Source organism: Anastrepha ludens, chromosome 3 (genome assembly GCF_028408465.1).
Source record: "Anastrepha ludens isolate Willacy chromosome 3, idAnaLude1.1, whole genome shotgun sequence".
Lineage (NCBI taxonomy): Eukaryota > Metazoa > Arthropoda > Insecta > Diptera > Tephritidae > Anastrepha > Anastrepha ludens.
Genome location: NC_071499.1, coordinates 70,378,114 through 70,395,901, shown reverse-complemented (window position 1 = coordinate 70,395,901; position 17,788 = coordinate 70,378,114). Strand labels below are relative to the sequence as shown.

General features: G+C 35.4%; 1 protein-coding gene across 2 annotated transcripts in view; it reads left to right on the top strand.

Moving 5' to 3' along the window:
* The window catches only part of LOC128858190 (uncharacterized), an 83,980-nt gene that overhangs the window by 57,844 nt on the left and 8,348 nt on the right, over positions 1-17,788 (top strand). For both annotated transcript variants that reach the window (XM_054094244.1, XM_054094245.1), the window contains exon 3: positions 5,149-5,256. In XM_054094244.1, coding sequence (XP_053950219.1) covers positions 5,149-5,256 — 108 coding nt within the window. The remainder of the gene's footprint in view (positions 1-5,148; positions 5,257-17,788) is intronic.

Below are 17,788 nucleotides of genomic sequence, written 5' to 3'. Positions count from 1 at the left end.
AGCTTCCATTTAACGAATCATCAACATTTTTTTTTGTATGGAGAAAATACCCAAAACCGCCAACAACAACAAAAAATATTGTCAATATCATCGCGATTTTTGAGCTACTTCAAATAGGCACCTTATTATGCCGAAATTCATATACAGGTTCACGCAAAATGAATCGCACGATTTATAATTTTTGCAAATGGCGTCGTGCATAAATCATATTTGACATTTGTAAATTATAAGAACAAAAATTCAGTATATGCGTACAAACAGACAAGCAATGGAGCGCATAAAGGTCAAAATAAAGATTTCCATCACCAAAAATCATTTTATTTTTTATTACAAAGAAATTACTCAAAAACAAAATTGAACGAATAATTTGAGGCCACCTTGTAGAGTAAAAATAGCCTTCGTAGATCCTTCATCAGTGTTTTAGTCGGATTCAGCAGAGTTCATTCGGATATTCAGGAAACTGTTGCATGAATGTACCAGCTAGGCAGGAGATCCGAGATATGATTTCCCTGCAAAATAAGAGGACTGGATTTTTATTAACTACCTGTGATCCAATCCTATCCTGATAAAGTGGGCTTCGCATCAACTCAGCGAGTACTCCAACCTGCAAGTTCACGACACACCTCTAGCAACGGTTGAAATGGAAGCGCTTCAGGAAACTTTTTAAGCCAACGAAGCCTCAGCTCTTTTGAGTGTGCTTTTCAGACATTGTCCGTTTGGCATTCACGCAATGAAGCATGGCATCACTTCGAGTCGTAGCAGGATGATGAGTTGGGATTAACTAAGCACTTTATCCACAGCTATCTTGCCTTCGCGAAGCTAAGATTTTGGCGGGTTTAGACATGTTTTCATATTACCCACCAGATGAATTTCATCAGTAGTACGAAGCTTCTATTCCTCTGCTTCCCTCCTTCTTTCCTCTCTTGTCCTATTTTCTATTCCTATTCAATTCTCAAATTTGTATCAGAATACACAACCATCCATTAAGGCAACATTATAGCCTAACTTAACCGTTTGGCTGTTAGAGAAATTGAAGCAAGTCCTCTTCCCTTGACTAGACCTATATGAGGTGGAGGACATTTTGTAATAACATAACTCATCAAATCATACAAACCACATTCAAAATCAAACACTTAGATTTTTTCCTGATCTTGCGAAAAACTACAAATTCACAAAACCCATTTTAGACTCTTTAAATGATTGTCATTCTGTTGCAACTTCAATGGTCGCCAGCATTATTTTCCCTTCTTGTATTACACATTTGTTTTGTGTTTGCTTCGGAAATTTAATATATTTTCCAAAGAAATGATTTGGCCTTCTTTTCACATAACTAAGGTTTTATTTAATTGAATATCTTTCTAAACACGAATGCCATTTAGCGCACTTATTTCCCTTAAATATATTCGTACAAGTACGTATCTTCTTCTAACCATAAATTAGTTTCAAATATGAGCCCTGTCAGACTAAATATCCGATATTTCGAAATATGCGACAGCAGCATCAGCTCGACGGTAACATTTTCGCGACACCAAATAACTTATGGCACTATACGAAAAGCTCTTTGCCTGACCATGAAAGTCCCGTCAATATGAATTCGACATTTTCGGAGATTAACCGGTACAAAGAGGTAGGGAGATAGAGGAACAAAAATTTTCAACTCGCTGGTTTAAGCTATGTTTGCATACGAGTAATCAGTAAGCTTAAAAGCAGACTCTTTTCAAAATCTCGAGCAAAGGTTTCAATTTCATTTATGGCTCTATGTAAAGGCGTACAATGACTTCTTAAGTTCTCGCCCTCATAAAACATTAAAAATTACTTTGTGCTTTTGCGTAGTTATGGTATGGAAGTGGTGATGTAAAGAAGAATTGTAATTTTTTACGCGATTGGCTTACAACTTCCGGTTTTAATGGGTTAATTGCTTAATTGAGAAAATACACTCAAAACTGCACTTATTGACTACACGAAAGAAGTGAAAAAAAATGTATATTTGTGTGCACGTGCATCCATAGTAGATCATAAAATTAAGCACACAATTATGAATGCACGCAAGTGGCGGAGTGTGTATGTGTGAACTGGGGATGTACTATAAATACCGGGATCACGATATTTTTCAATTTCGGGATGAAAAGATTATTAATGAGCCCGAACTTTTTTGTGAGGAAGATTTTAATGTAATTAAATTTTTTTTTTCTAAATACGGCGGCCGCCGTAGCCGAATGGGTTGGTGCGTGATTACCATCGGAATTCCCAGAGAGGACGTTGGTTCGAATCTCGGTGAAAGCAAAATTAATAAAAACATTTTTCTAATAGTGGTCGCCCCTCGGCAGGCAATGGCAAACCTCCGAGTGTATTTCTGCCATGAAAAAGCTCCTCATAAAAATATCTGCCGTTGGAGTCGGCTTGAAACTGTAGGTCCTTCCATTTGTGGAACAACATCAACACGCACACCACAAATAGGAGGAGGAGCTCGGCCAAGCACCCAACAGAAGTGTACGCGCCAATTATTTATTTATTTTTTTAAATACGACTTTAGTTATATACTATTTCTTACGTCTGCTTTTTGGAGTCGAACATATTTATTGTTTACGGGATTTGGTTTTTGTATTTTTGTTCATTTTTAGTGATTTTTTGTTTTAATTACCTATGAAATAAAACTTTCAGCTACTAGTCCATAGATGTCGCTGGCAGTATTTTTAAACCTTCACAAATGTCTTGATTTTTTCGTTTGTCAGCTGTCAACAATATTCAGTTCATTGTTTGATACGTTTCATACATCAATGCATTTTTTTCGCTCGGATTTCGTGCCTTCAAACTACGATTTGCGGACATCGTTGACTTTCTGTTATCAATTGAAGAAAAACGCTTCTCAAGCTCATCAAATGCTTATAGAAGCTTATGGTTGGCATGCTCTAAGTAGAGCACAGTGCTTCAGGTGGTTTGAAATATTCCGAAGTGGTGATTTTAGCGTGGAGAACGAGGACCGTGGCCAGCCACCGAAAAAGTTTGAGGACGCCAAATTGCAAGCATTGTTGGATGAAGGTGATGGTCAAACGCAAGATGATGGCAGAGCAGTTGAGAGTGACCCAAAAAACCATTTCCAAACGTTTGAAAGACTGCAAATGGGGGAAATGTGTCGCTAGCAATGGCTATTATTTTGAAGATTAAATTTGTAACCATTTTTGTTAATAAACGTTTGAAATTGGTTTTTATGTATATTACGTTGGAAATTTGGGAAATATGCTTTCTTGAATCGCATGATTTTTCAGACACAATTAAAGAGTCGTATTACTTTAGGATTTCCCTGTATTAATACGTATATGTGATTTTTAGCATCAGTTTAAATATCTTAAATTTTTAGTGTTGTTAATGCGTTATTATTATTATTACATATATATGTGTCGAAAGAAATGTTTGCCAATGTTGTCTACTCGTACTTCTCGCTTCCGTCTTAATATGATTCCATGAGAGAAATATGTCAATTTCTAAAAATTCCTCATGAAGAAAGAGTGATTCTAAGACATCGATTCACAAATGTTTGTAGCTTCCGCAGACGTTTCAAATCCATACAGTAGACCGGAATCCATACAGTAGACCGGATTCAACATTCCAACTAAAAATGCATAGCTTCGTGCGCATTGTCAGCGGTTTGAAAAGGCTTGCAAAGGCTGCCTTGGCTTCTTTGGTTCTAGCATGAATCTGATTTTATAGGTAAAGCTGTTGACATTTTCAATGCGTTCACCATAAATGGAGCAAGGTTTTGATTTTTGTGGACTTACTTTTGCCGACATTGATTCGCAGCCCTACATTTTTGGCTTGAAAGCTTACGTCATTCAGTTGGCCCTGCAAGTGTCCGCCATGTCGTGATAAGACTGCGATGTCAACGGCGCAGTCAAGGTCGTGTAGATGTTTCATTCTGAAAGGATTCCAAAGAATTGCGCTGCTCAAGCTAGTATCGAAAACATTGTTTAGTACGACGTAAATGGGAAAATTGAAAATAGAAGACGCGAAAGTAGACAGCCTTGTTTGACGCTAGGCACAGGTTAAATAAGCTCGAACAGAGCATCATCGTTTAGCACTCGGCATTTGGATTTCAAGTATTGGGCTTGAATAATAGTGGAAAATTTATCTGGGACACCCCATTGCTTGAGGGCGTCTCAGATACTTTGATGCCAGTTTTATTGCATAGTTTGTTTGAATGCTTTTAGTTGTTAAATTTTTACTCGAATCAAAAGAAGCTCTGATCCAAGGTGAATCCCGGGGTTACTTTAGAAATATTCCGTAACCTCAGCATCAAAATTTCTGCTAATATTGGCATCCCTAGTGCATACGTATTATGTCAGTAGTATAAAATGATCATAACTTGCTTCAAATAAAAGCAAAGGGGTTGCAAAGGGAACATTTGGGACACGAATGCATAGTTACCAGGGTTCCGCACAAAATTACTGCAAGTGTGCTGTTTGACGCAGCAGGTACTTGCTATGTAGAATCTGCCATTGTTGATAAAAAAAAACGTTCTTGAAGGTTAGATGTGGTTGGACCAGTTAAGTCTGAAACTAGACTAGTTCAAAACTAGTCTCGAAAAATCAATTTTACTACAAGGGTCTTATGAGCATTTGAGTTTCCACATCCAGCAGCGGCAACAACACTAAGCAACAACGAAAACCGTTACAAACTTTGTTTTGAATTTAAAGATTGCATAATACGTGCATATGTATCTATGTATTTGAAATGTTCATTGTTGTTAATGTCTGTTGTTGGCATTTTTATAATGCTCATTTGTTTATAGCAGCTGTTAGCAGATCTTTTTCTTGTTGCTGCTTTTAGCCCCCTCGTAATTGTATATAATATTTGGCTGAAACACTGAACGCGTTCACATTTCTTACCAAATTAACTTTCACTTGACATTTTAAATGCTTAAGAGCAGTGTTTTTGTAATGTTAGTCACTTGTAATGAGCGAATGTAGCAGGCAATGGCAATGTAATAGCTGATTTTTGAAATGAATTGGGTGGCACGCTCAAAACACCAAAATACAATTTGCATTGCTAAACTCAAACTCTGTTACTGTTAGCTGATTTTCTTTTCAATTTCATTATCATTTCTAATTTCGAGCTCCATTTAATTTCATTTCCAAATTTTTATTTTTCCAGGAACTGGATGTTTTGACGCTTGGTGCTAAAGATCAGGAACAAATAATCGCTGAACGAAATAAACGAACGATTGGTCTATTGCGTGAGCTGTTCCCAGACATCACAAAGGTATGTTGAGCTATTCAATAAATACTTAAGCACAAAAACAAAAATAAAATAAAACAAAAAAACTCATTAAATATTCTTTAAAAGAAAACAAGATTTGCATTGAACTGCGCACGCATAATCCACATATACATATATAAACTTTATGTAACTCTAGTAAAGGATTTTTTTCCGAAAAGGTATAAAAAAAACTTAATTTCGCCAATCATCGCCTACACTAATTCTTTGTCGTCTTATTTATGTATGCACATATTTGTGCTACCAACATACGCAATCTGTTGTGCATAATAAATAGGACTCTAATCGCGAAAAAAAAAACAATTAATAAACAAAAACAGTAAAGCTGTCACCACTGACGCAGCCTCGCAATGACAGTTGTATGGCAGTTGTAACTTGCGTCACGATTCATAGCGACAGCGTAATGGCTAATTTTTTGCTTATTATTCAATTCATTCTTTCTCAAAAGCTAATCATACGCTTACATACTAAAAAACCTTTATGAAAAATAATGTATTTTTTCATTCTTAAGCGCTGAGTGTAGAAGAAGGAAATGAATACAAATATTGACATTTATACAGGCGTGTTTGTTGGTGTGTCTGAACCTGATAAGAATGCTTCTGAAAGTATAAAAGTTTAGTATAAGTATAATAGAACACACCCTTTTGCATTAATGACAAAAAATATACTTGGCATAAATGCGGAAATCGAGGGCAGCGGGTGACTAAAAGGAAATACATATTTTGAACAAACGTTGCCTATTTTCAGGTACAAACTTTTAACTTAACAGAAATTCGAAAATCAAGCGTAATCGACAGCTAAAAAAAATATGTTCAACAAAAGTTGCATATTTTTGAGCGTAAAAAATTCCGAAATTTTAAAATTTGGCGATGGAGATTTCAACTTGCAAGAAATATGGAAATCAAACGCATACGGCGCCTAAATTGATATATTTTCTAAAATTATTGCATACTTATAGTCGTCGTCAGATTTGCAAAGTCAAAAAATGTTGGCGGTGGATTTAGAATTGGAATAAATGTGGATACAAGGCAAAATCGGTGACTGAAGGCAAATATTTTTTACAATTGTTGCATATTTTTAAGCGCAATATTTGTAATGCCAGCAAATTTTGGCGAAAGAGATTTAGAATTGAACGGAGAGTGGAAATAAATCAAAATCGGTAATTGGACGGAAATATTTCCTACAGTCGTTGTATATCTTCAGGAGCAAAATGTCCAAAGTCAGACAATTTTTGCTATGGAAATATAAACTTTTTAGAAAAGAGAAAATCAAGCGCAATTAATGACCGGCACAATATATTTGCTGCAAGTTTTTGCATATCTTTAGGTGCAAAATTTCCAAAGTCAAAAATGGTTACGATGAAGAATTGAACTTCTGAGAAATGCGGAAAACCAGCGTAGTCTGGCTGCAAAGATATACAGTCTGTGTCAAGAGAAAAAACCGGGTTTTTCTGTTAACTTGAAGATATATTTCGTTCTACTTTTTGCTGCATAATAGTCCCACTCAAGGGCTACGACGCCAGTACTAACTCAGGGTAGTGTCGTTCGAAACTTTTCCGTAAACGCAACCAAACAAAAATGAGTGAAAAGTACGCGAAGCGAATTGAGGCGGTATTTTTACGCACGCATTCGAAAGAGCCGAGACTGCAAAATAATTAAAAAATCAAAAAAGTTTGTTGTAATGTGGAATCAGCGATATAAAGTGTACACAAATGTTGATGACTATTCCGAGCGCGGCTTGAAGCGAGTGACGACAAAAAAGCAGGATGAAGTGATCGTCCAACTTTTTAAGCGGGACGTTTCTTTGTGACTACGCCAAGCACGATCGGTTCTTGCTAAAAAGGGAATACATGTGAGTATCAACGCCATCGAACGAGGTCTGAAGGAAGCGAACATATCCTACCGTCCCACTTCACCAAAACCACTGCTCTCAAAAAACATATTGAGACACAAACAAAACAAGAAAATAGCGTCACAGTATTGGACTGGCCTTCCCAGTCCTCAGACGCCAACCCCATTGAAAATGTGTGGAAACTATGAAAACGCATCTTGACGGAAGGCCAGTCCATGATTTAAAGCAACTAGTGCGTCAAGTTCGCAAAATCTGGTCCTCTTGGATACGAGCTACACAGGTTTCTTTTTTCTGACACAGACTGTATTATACACAATCGTAGCATATTTTTAAGGTCTAAATTTCTAACATTAAAGAACTTTGCGATGGAGAACTGTACTTGTCCTGTCGAGCATCAAACCAAAATTTCGTATTCTTATTATTATTATAAAGGGATCTGGCACTGCTACCTGCAGAATTTATTGCGCCCCCTTCAGAGTATTTCTTTGACTCCAACTTCCTCCATAAATTTTAGCATTTGTCCTATTTTATTGAGTTTTATTTTAAAACTTACTAAGAAATAAAAGTGAACTACAGGGAACTGTTAAACCATGGTGAATCCAATTATGTGGTTTCGTATACTAGTCACCTTTATGCAAGTGCATAATTGTCTCACAGAACTCTGAGCTTAGATACAAGTGCTGCAGCTAAGTAGAGCTGCACTCGCAAGTGAAATTTTTGCTATATACTGATTTTCTAAGATTTTCTCATCAAGTAAACCATAAAAGCACATGCAGAGTGTTTTCTAATGGCCACAAACTTATTGACAAAGTAGCTTAGCATCGTTCTGAATAATATTTTATGCCACATATTACATTGCCTTCATTACCTCTAGGGTCTGGCACTCTGCTTATATGCAGGCTAGAATTGACTGCTTAAATACCCAAAATAGTGCACTCCAGTCACCGAGAATATTCCACTCTCGGCCTATTTCAAGTCAATTGTTTGTTTCAATCTAATCAATCGTAGACTGTAGATATCAGAATCTATCGTTTTACCAGGTGGTAGCAGCTTTAGCGTCAACTCTCGCTTTGCTTCTGTCTGAGAAGCTCACTTCGTTCATAATATTTTTCGGACATTCATGTCTTATGAGACACATTTGTTTTTGTTTGATTTTTGTTCCGTTTTGCCATCGTTTCTTAGACGAAAATTTCTTTCATTTCCTCTTTTCGTATCGACTTTAGGACACAGCAGACCTTCAAGCCAAAGTGCACGCCATATTACCATATACAGATATTTTTACTATTAAAAACTGTTTAGCGACAGATGTTTAGTGTTTTGGAAATGTCACGGCACTTATGCACCAGGGTTTGTCCATTTTTGCATTAACTTTACTGGCGTTTTGTTGAGTATTGGTGATGTATAGGAAAACAAGCACAATGTCATGAAAATATGCTGCATTTTCTCTCAATTTCCAATAAGAATAAGTTTTCAGTTACTACGAGGGGTGCCTTTTATATTTCGGGATTAGAGAACAAAAACAAATTTTAATCATCGAAAATCACTTTATTGTTTTTCAAAATATTCTCCATGAAGATCTATACACTTTTGTATGCGTTTGAACCAATTGTCGAAACACTTTTGCCACTCTGGATGAGGTACCTCCAAACATGCATTCTGAATGCCGCAACCGCTTCTTCAGGTGTCGAAAAACGTTGACCTCTCAGTTTGTTTTTTACGTACGGGAATAAAACGAAGTCATTCGGTGCCAAGTCAGGACTATACGGCGGATGACCCATTAATTCGATGTTTTGGGTGCTCAAAAATGCAGTTGTTTGAGCCGATGTGTGAGAGCTCGCATTGTCCTGGTGAAGAGTGATCCGTCTTTGGCGATTGGTTTTCCTAATTTCTTGGAAGACAACTGGCAAAAAATGGTTGTGTACCAGTCAGAATTTACTGCTCTGCGTTGTTCTAGTGGTACGGTGGCGACATGCCCAGTTTTTCCGAAAAAAACAGGCGACCATTTGCTTGGAAGTGCTTCGTGCGCGAACAACTTTTGTTGGATTTGGCTCATCTTGAAACACCCATACAGTCGACTGTTGTTTACTTTCGGGATCATATGCGTAAATCCATGATTCATCACCTGTCACGATGTCATAGACGTGTTTCGAAGCCCCGCGATCGTATTTTTTGAGCATTTCCTTCGACCAATCGACACGAGCCTTTTTTTGAGCGATTGACAAATTGTGTGGAATCCAACGCGAACAAATTTTTTTGACAGTCAAATGTTTATGCAATATTGAATGTATGCTGGTCCGACTAATGCCTAAGATTGTCTCACATGATAGGCACATGACGATCTTGCAATATCAGTTCGCGCACAGCATCAATGGTTTTCGGAACAACAACTGATTTTGGACGACCTTCACGAAATTCGTCTTGGAGTGAACTACGACCACGATTGAATTCACCATACCATCGATAAACACTGGTCCTTGATGGAGCTTCATTGCCAAAAAATGAATTAAGTTCATCCATGCAATGTTGCTGAGTTAATCCACGTCGAAAGTTGTAAAAAATAATCGCACGAAAATGTTTACGATTTAATTCCATTTTTTGACCGAGATGAATCTTTTAAGTTACTGTAAACAACACAAATAACGCTGGTATATCAAAACGTTCTGAGTACGTAAAAGCCAAAAAATGTCAAACTTTGCGATACAGCTGTCAGTTGCCAGATTGCAGCACCAGGGTTGCCAAATCCTGAAATATAAAAGGCACCCCTCGTATTTATCTTTGCCATTCTTTTTTTTCAATATGTAAATATTGCTTTGAAGAAGCGGCATAGGGTGCCCAGTTGAGATTAATTTATGAATATTAATGAGCTCTTGGAGTTTCAAAACCTGTTTCTAAACTGTTTATTTGGTTACTGCCTCGAAGAAATTTCGTTTCAGTGATAAGTCTAAAATATGAAAATGTTTAAGCACTGAAATGAATACCAAAATGGCACATGATCTTTTACAGCAATTTTTTTACAATAAGATGAAATTTTTTTCATCATTCCTAGGTATGTTTAAGTGAAAATCCTTACTCTTTTTCGCTCTTACTTTTCAAAAACTCTGATGAAATTATTGTATGTCGCCCACTTATGCTGATAACTCACCACTACAGACCATTAATATTGAGATAAATCGATTTGTGAATCGTATACTACAAGAAATTGGCCCTATAATACTGGGTACTGTACTAAATCCAAATTTGACTACGGGGCCGCGTACTAACAGCACCGCTCCTGTGGATAATGAGGATGATGATGACATTGGCAATGATGGCAGTGGTGACGCTGTGGATAATGATTATGCTAACAATAAAGATGTAAATTCGTCTGAAGATGTGGATGCAAGCGTGCCGAACCGAAGTGCTGCTGGTGATTACATAGATGATATACCGGAGACAGTATTCGCCCCAGATGCAGAATTCGGGCGCAAGAAAAAGAGTGAATAAATATTGGAAAAGAGGAATTATGGCAAAAACATTACGAAGTAAAATTAAAAAACAAAATTGAAGGCGAAAAAAATCCACAGCACAAAATATAAAAAAAAAAAACACTGAGAAAATATTTAACAAAATTTATTAATAAAATAATTAATTAGTTTAGAAACACAAAGATCAAAACACGTGCAACACGAATAATTTACATATTGACCCATTTGGCTTGCAAAGTAATTGGCTTTACATTCAATTTATTTGACCTACTTGACACTGTTGTTGCCTATGAAAGTTCTTAGTTAGAATGTGCAATTTCTGTGCGACTTTTATGCTTTTGAGAGTAACTGTTGCATATCCTGAGACCTACGTATTATCCCCATTATCCTTATGTGTAACAGCGACTCAGAGCCTTAGCACTAGAATGCTTTTTATTCGTCACCAAATTACGTTGTTGTCAAACGTTTTGTACAAACGCTTTAATATCCAGTAACTCCCGAGCACCTGTAATAATTTATTTCGCTTTTGAATCCCCCTGTTTATATCTTTCCTTATTGTGCCTTAGATGATTACAAAATATTTTTTTTATAATTTTGATTTGTTTTTTACAGTTATTGATTATTTTCAGTTTTGATAAAACAAAATTAAAATAAAAATATTTTGAAAAAATATGGGCAAACCTTAAATTGTTTTGGCATTCTAAATATGTTAATTATGATTGATTTCATGTAATCTTATTATTGTTTTTAAAATTAATTGTGCTAAGAAATTCAAATCTATTCTATGTTAATGACATTATTATACTTATAAAATCATTATCTCTAGAATTTAATTTTTGTATTTTTGCGTTCGAATTAATTGTAATTACTGTCAGCTAATTTTTTCACCTCAATATCGTCAAATAATTAATTACATAAAGTATTTATTTGGTAAAGATTACATGTAATCGTAATATATATAGCCAATTTTGTTAGTAATCGTGATTGCGTTCATAGTTATAGTTATATTATATTATATCAGAGTAATTAATTACATGAATTAATTTTTTTGATAATGATTACATGAGATTACATATGTATACAGTATAATTCTTTGAGTTAAGAAAGGAGTGTTTTCAAATTTTTTTAAATCGTAATAGGAAGGTAATTAATAACATCGAGTTATTGCAATGATAATGATTACGTGTAATCGTAGTGCACATAGCAAATTTTTTTCTTCTATATTATTCACAAAACAAATGTACGCTACTAAAATATTTTTTTACAGAGTGATATCACAAAGTAAATAATTACATCAAGTTATTTTTTGACACTAATTACATGTAACAGCATTGTAAGCCAAATCGGGACTTCAAATTAATTTATATCAATCGATCGATTTAGATTTGTTTAGATGTAATTAAAGTGGCATGTAATCATTATCTTTTACATAGATTTAGTTTTAGGAATGATTCACGTACGAGGTAATTGTATTTAATTAAATAGTAGTTAATTATCAAAATGTAAGTAACGGTGTCACAATACTTTTTGCGTAGTATAAACACAAATAAGTTTTGATTGTGACTATATGCATCTTTTCTTCAACCACACAATGACTAAAAGTTGTCTTTTAATTTAAGTGTAATTGCAAGTAATTGATTACATGAAATTGTGTTTTTAATAATGATTACGTATAATCATAATGCAAATAGCCAATTAGTTAATAATTAAATAATATTACAGCTTTTTGCAAAGTGTAATCACGAAGTAATTAAATACATTTTTTTTACAATGATTACATTTAATCATTATATGTATTCATATGCGTGAGTAAAACCATTTGAATAAAAAAACTTGTGTTACCATCATTTTTTTCAAACGAGTAATAGGAAGGTGAATAATTACATCAACTTATTTTTTTGTAATGATTACATATAGTGAAGTTTTTTTCTTTATAATACTCAAAATAAGTTTGTGTTATCATAATATTTTTTGTTTTTTGAGAATTGTAATCTCAAAGTAATTAATACATGAAATATCTTTTTTATAACTGTGCAAAGCAAATAAGTTCATCAGGTAATTGATTACAAGGTAATCACTAAATGTGCAGTACTGGCTTTCTCTTTTATCAGCATAGTCCGCCTTTAAACTTATAACCGACACTAATTCAATTTAGCTTTTATTTAAATATATTTTTAAATTGTCATACTTCGGATTACTTTTCTTCCATTTGCACTAAAAATTACCTCATCAGATTGCTGGCATATTGGCTATGAGAAAATTTGAAATCAGTATTCAAAACCAGGAAAAAAGAACTAAACCCGTTAACCCAATTGGCTTTTCAAAATGCGCTATCGCTCACTCATACGCATCGATGCAGTAAATAAAAAACGGATAATGATAATAAAACCACTCACAACTTCGAATTTCGTTCATCCACAGCAATTCAAACCGAAAATGTTTCACAATTTAACAATTTTGTAGTTGTTTCTGAACTCCTGCACTCTTCCCTCTCCCCATTGTAGCAAATCGACGACATAGTTAATCGCATTATAGGCCAGGTAATACGAGTTGCCGGACCCAGTCTACTGCCGGCATTGCTCGGCAATAATCGACCCACCACCGAGCGCTCGGACTTCGATGCCGATTTCGATGATGACGATGACACGAGCAACGATGTTAATTCACAAGAAACTAATAGCGTTTCAGCCAAAAGTGATGTTGCCTCACCAGCGCAAGGTGCCACAAGTAGCACGGCCAGCAGCAGCAGCAGCAATGATAATGGTGGCACGCGTGTAAATATTGCGTTACCAACATTCCCGCCGGAGGATGGAGCTTCCATAGCTACCACAACTGCTACCAATAAAGTGAGTTTGGCGCAAGATGCAGGTGAAGCAACAACTGGTGTTGCCAAATCAACATCAACAACAACAGCAGCAGCAACGACGACGCCGACGCCGACGCCGACGCCAGTCACCCCAAGCCCAACAACTGTGGCAACAACAAGTCCTCAGACTACTACTGTATTAACTACAACTTCCAGTCGCCCCGTTGAAATATCCACCACTCCAACTACTACCACTGCCACGTCAGCTAATCCAATTACTGTTCCTACGCCCATACCAACGTTCCTCTCACCAACATTACCCACCACAACCATAAATTCCATTTTAGTTATACCTAGAAATAAAGGGCAAAGTACAAGTAATATTCCTATTTCAACCACACAACTCATAATTGACGCAGAAACAGAAAGTTCCTTCACCACTACATCCACACCCATTGCTATCCCAGTCGCCACTTCCACACCAACACAATATCCCACAAGTCCGCCTCCAATTTCGGACATTTTAAATACTGCAACAACAAAAGCAACTATTGCTACCGAAACACTACCAACACCTACAATACCAGCCACCTATTTGGGTACATTTGATGGTAGTGTAGGCGAGCAAGAGCTACAAAAACCATCTGCATTACCACGTTCTCCATCCTCACCATCTAAACAACAACAGTCGCAAACTAATGCGTTGCCGTTTGCTGTTGATGTTGATCGATCACAGCTTGTTGCTTTAGTTGACAATATAAATCGTTTATTGAATTCACCAAATCTTCTTATTACTAATAGAAATAATGTAAATACACCAACATTCACGACAACAGCAAATACAATAACAACAACAACGCCTTCAATAGCAGTTTCAACACAATCACCAGCGTTAGATACAACTAGTATAAAGATTACAAAACTTCTACCAGTGGCAAATTAATTGGAAAATTTTTAAAAAATGTACATATACAGCATATGCAACAATTATTAAATTACAAGTAAACAACTGAAAAAACAACAGAATCGATAACTACGTACTATTATAAAGGCAACAATAAAGCGAACGCATTACTGGAAATGTCCATTGAGTAATCAACTAAGAGTATTTACAACAACCTCATTCATACAATAATCGGCAACAGTGAGGAAACAAAACACAAAAAACCGAAAAGCAATCAAGTAATCAACAACACATTCACCATTCGATTGCATATATTTAAACGAGTAGTTCGCAATTCACCACGATCGTCACCTTCACCTCAGCAATATCGTATTTGTTTACATATCGTACGTTGCAATTTCTTATCTACGTTCGTTGTTTGTCTTTTCATATTTTCACCACATCTGCAATGCGCCAACAACAAACACGCGTGCATTAAGGGCATATACATATGTATGTATGTAGTCATCCATCTATACAGACATATGTACATATGTAGCTGTTGGTGCGTTTTTAGTGTTTCTTTTTTATGTATCGATAAAGGTCGTCGTTATCTACACTGCGTGTACGAGTATTTTGTTTATAATTCACTGCAATCGACTTAAGTGGCGATTTTAACATATTTTTACATTGGTAGTTATATTTTCCTGTCCATTCATTCTGGTTCCTTCTAACTCATTGTAATATTTTGTGTACTGTTCTCTTTAGTTGTTTTTCGCATATTGGAAGTAGTGTCATTTGGTAGTTAAATTATCCAACTGAAAACTAATTTGTGTGAAGCTCATTTATAAAACTTCTTATAATAAAAAAATGTGCTGCTAGAATTGTACGGGCAAAGAGGAAAATACTTTATTTACACAATGATTTTCAGGGTTTACAATTCTTTGGCATAAATTAGAAAAGCATACTTTTTAGCACTGTTCTGTGGGTTTATAAAGCATAAACACAATGCCGCTCTCTCAAAGGCTTATTAAACTCTCAGGGCGATATATTTATTGCTCAACGGCATTACCAGCCTTTTATCATTAAAGCTTCTTTATTCTGCTGATAAACAAATGCTCATAAGCTTTTTATGCTCTTGGGTCTATTAAGTGATTATAGAGTGCAGTGAGTGAAACTTCGTTGCACTCTTTCGGGTGGCATTTTGTCGATCGATCATTCCTGATCAATAAAAAAGAATTCCGCTTTGACGAAACAAGAGTTTTTTTCTAATAGCAAAATTAAATTAAATGAAATAGACCATAGGAAGAAAAATAATCTATCATAGTTTCGAAGTAGCTGCTAATAAAGTTCAAAGTATTTCCGAGAAAGGTTGCTGCACGAAATGGTGACTCAATTCTTTTCAGAACAGATTTTCCACTGAAAGTCTGACTCAACTAAGTCCAATGTTGCAGTTAGGTTAGGAAATTATCCAAAGTTAAAAAAACAATAAAATTGGCAAATTTCTGAAAGAAATTTAATTTAATGTCAATAGCTTAGAAAAATTTTAAGCAGCACTAATTTAGTAATACACCATAACACTACTGACTGTGTCAATAAAAATATTAACTAAACAATAACCGGTAAATTCATAAAAATTAAATAAATTTAAAACACTTTACAAATCGAAAATTTATATGAAAATCCATTTTAAAGACTATGTGAAACAATTTTAATTTTTATGAATAATGGTGTAAGTAAATGTTTAGAACATTTATTTGTCATCCTACCATTTTGTCGTTTTATTGTATAATCAATTAAAAGGCATGAGAGTTATAAATAATTTCATGATCAACGTGTTTTTCTTCACTTCATCTGGTAAAATCAAGTATTTTGGTGGAAAACTGAACACATTTAGTCAGTTACCTAAGCAAAATTCATACATATTATTCACAGGTACTTCCGATTTTTTACTCCCCACCTAAATATTGTCTCATTAGCTCACTTGTGTTCTCTAACTGACTTATTTGTACGTTTGTCTCTCTTTCCCCTCATTCTCCACATACATTTTACACTTACTGTCGTTTGTGTTATTATTTTTATTATTATCTCACGCCTATTCAGAGAAACTGAAATGGCGCATAAATGCATGCATTTGTTATCCCTTTCTTCAACATAAAAAAATATTTCTTACTGTACAAGTGTTTAAAAAGAAAAAAAAAATCAAACCCAACTAAAAAACGATACCATACTGACTGTGATGTTGTTGTAGCAAATCGATGATCAAGTAAATCGTATAATTTCGAAAGTATTGCGTACCTTGGGACCCACTATTTTGCGTACCGCCGTACAAGGCAATTCTGCGAACCGCGCCCGCGCCAATTTCGATGCCGATTTCGACGACGATGACAGTAGTAGCAGCAGTAGCAGCAGCAGCAGCAGCAGCAGTGGTTCGACAAGCATCAGTTCCAGCAGCGGAAGCGGTACGCGCGTATCCATTGAGTTGCCAACATTCGCACCTGATGATGACGAAGATAATGAGGTGATCAGTGCTACTAGTGCAAACAGCATAGAATCAACGACTTACAGAGCCAAATGTGAGTGCGAGAGGATATTAAGTATTGCATGTCCGACATACTCATTTGTAGAAGAAGAGCGAGGGCGCTTGCTTTGAAGTGCATTAAACGCTTAGTTGTCAATTTGACGTTTGTAATGATGGTGAAATTGACAATTGCGCATTTTAATGCAATACGGAGCTATTCTGTTTTTATTTGCCCGATATATGTATTTGCTTATTAATAAATTCCTTTATTTAAAATTACATTTTTTTAATTGTTAACAGAAATACAAAAATTGTTAAATTCAAATGTTAACAAAAAATTGGCAACAACCTACAACCAATTGGCAACATAGATGTAGAGTACCGGAAATTTTTAAATTAAATTTATGCGCATAAGCAAAGAGCGACCTCAAATAACAACACAACAACAAAAATAGAAACAGAAACATATAAACAACACTGCAAATTGCAAGCGGTCGATGCTACAACAAACGCAACAACTGTCAGTCGGAACACTGAAAAAAATTACTAAATAATTGTATTTAAAAAGTGTGAAGAATAAAATCTACTTACTCTTAAAACTTCATAAACTTCTATTTTACTATTTCACTTGTCTTTAATTTTCACTCTTACATTTGTATGTTTGTCGTTCTCACCACTCACTTTCACTAACTTTTAATTAAACGCATTCCAATGTCTATAAATGTGTCTTCATATTTCAAGTCTGCGCTACAAATATTCATTTGTCAATACAGCAAGTCGTGCATTCATGCCGTTCATTATTTGAAAAGTCATAGAAGCGCCACACTGTTAACTTTTTTTCTCTTCACACTCACGCACATGCTCTCTTGCTTCTCTCCATCTGTTTTTCTTTCACACTCACTGGGTCTCACAAGCGTTTGAAGCTCATGGGCATACCCTGAAGAACATACATAGAAAAAAAAGATATAAAAATAATAGAAGCGGTTAGCACA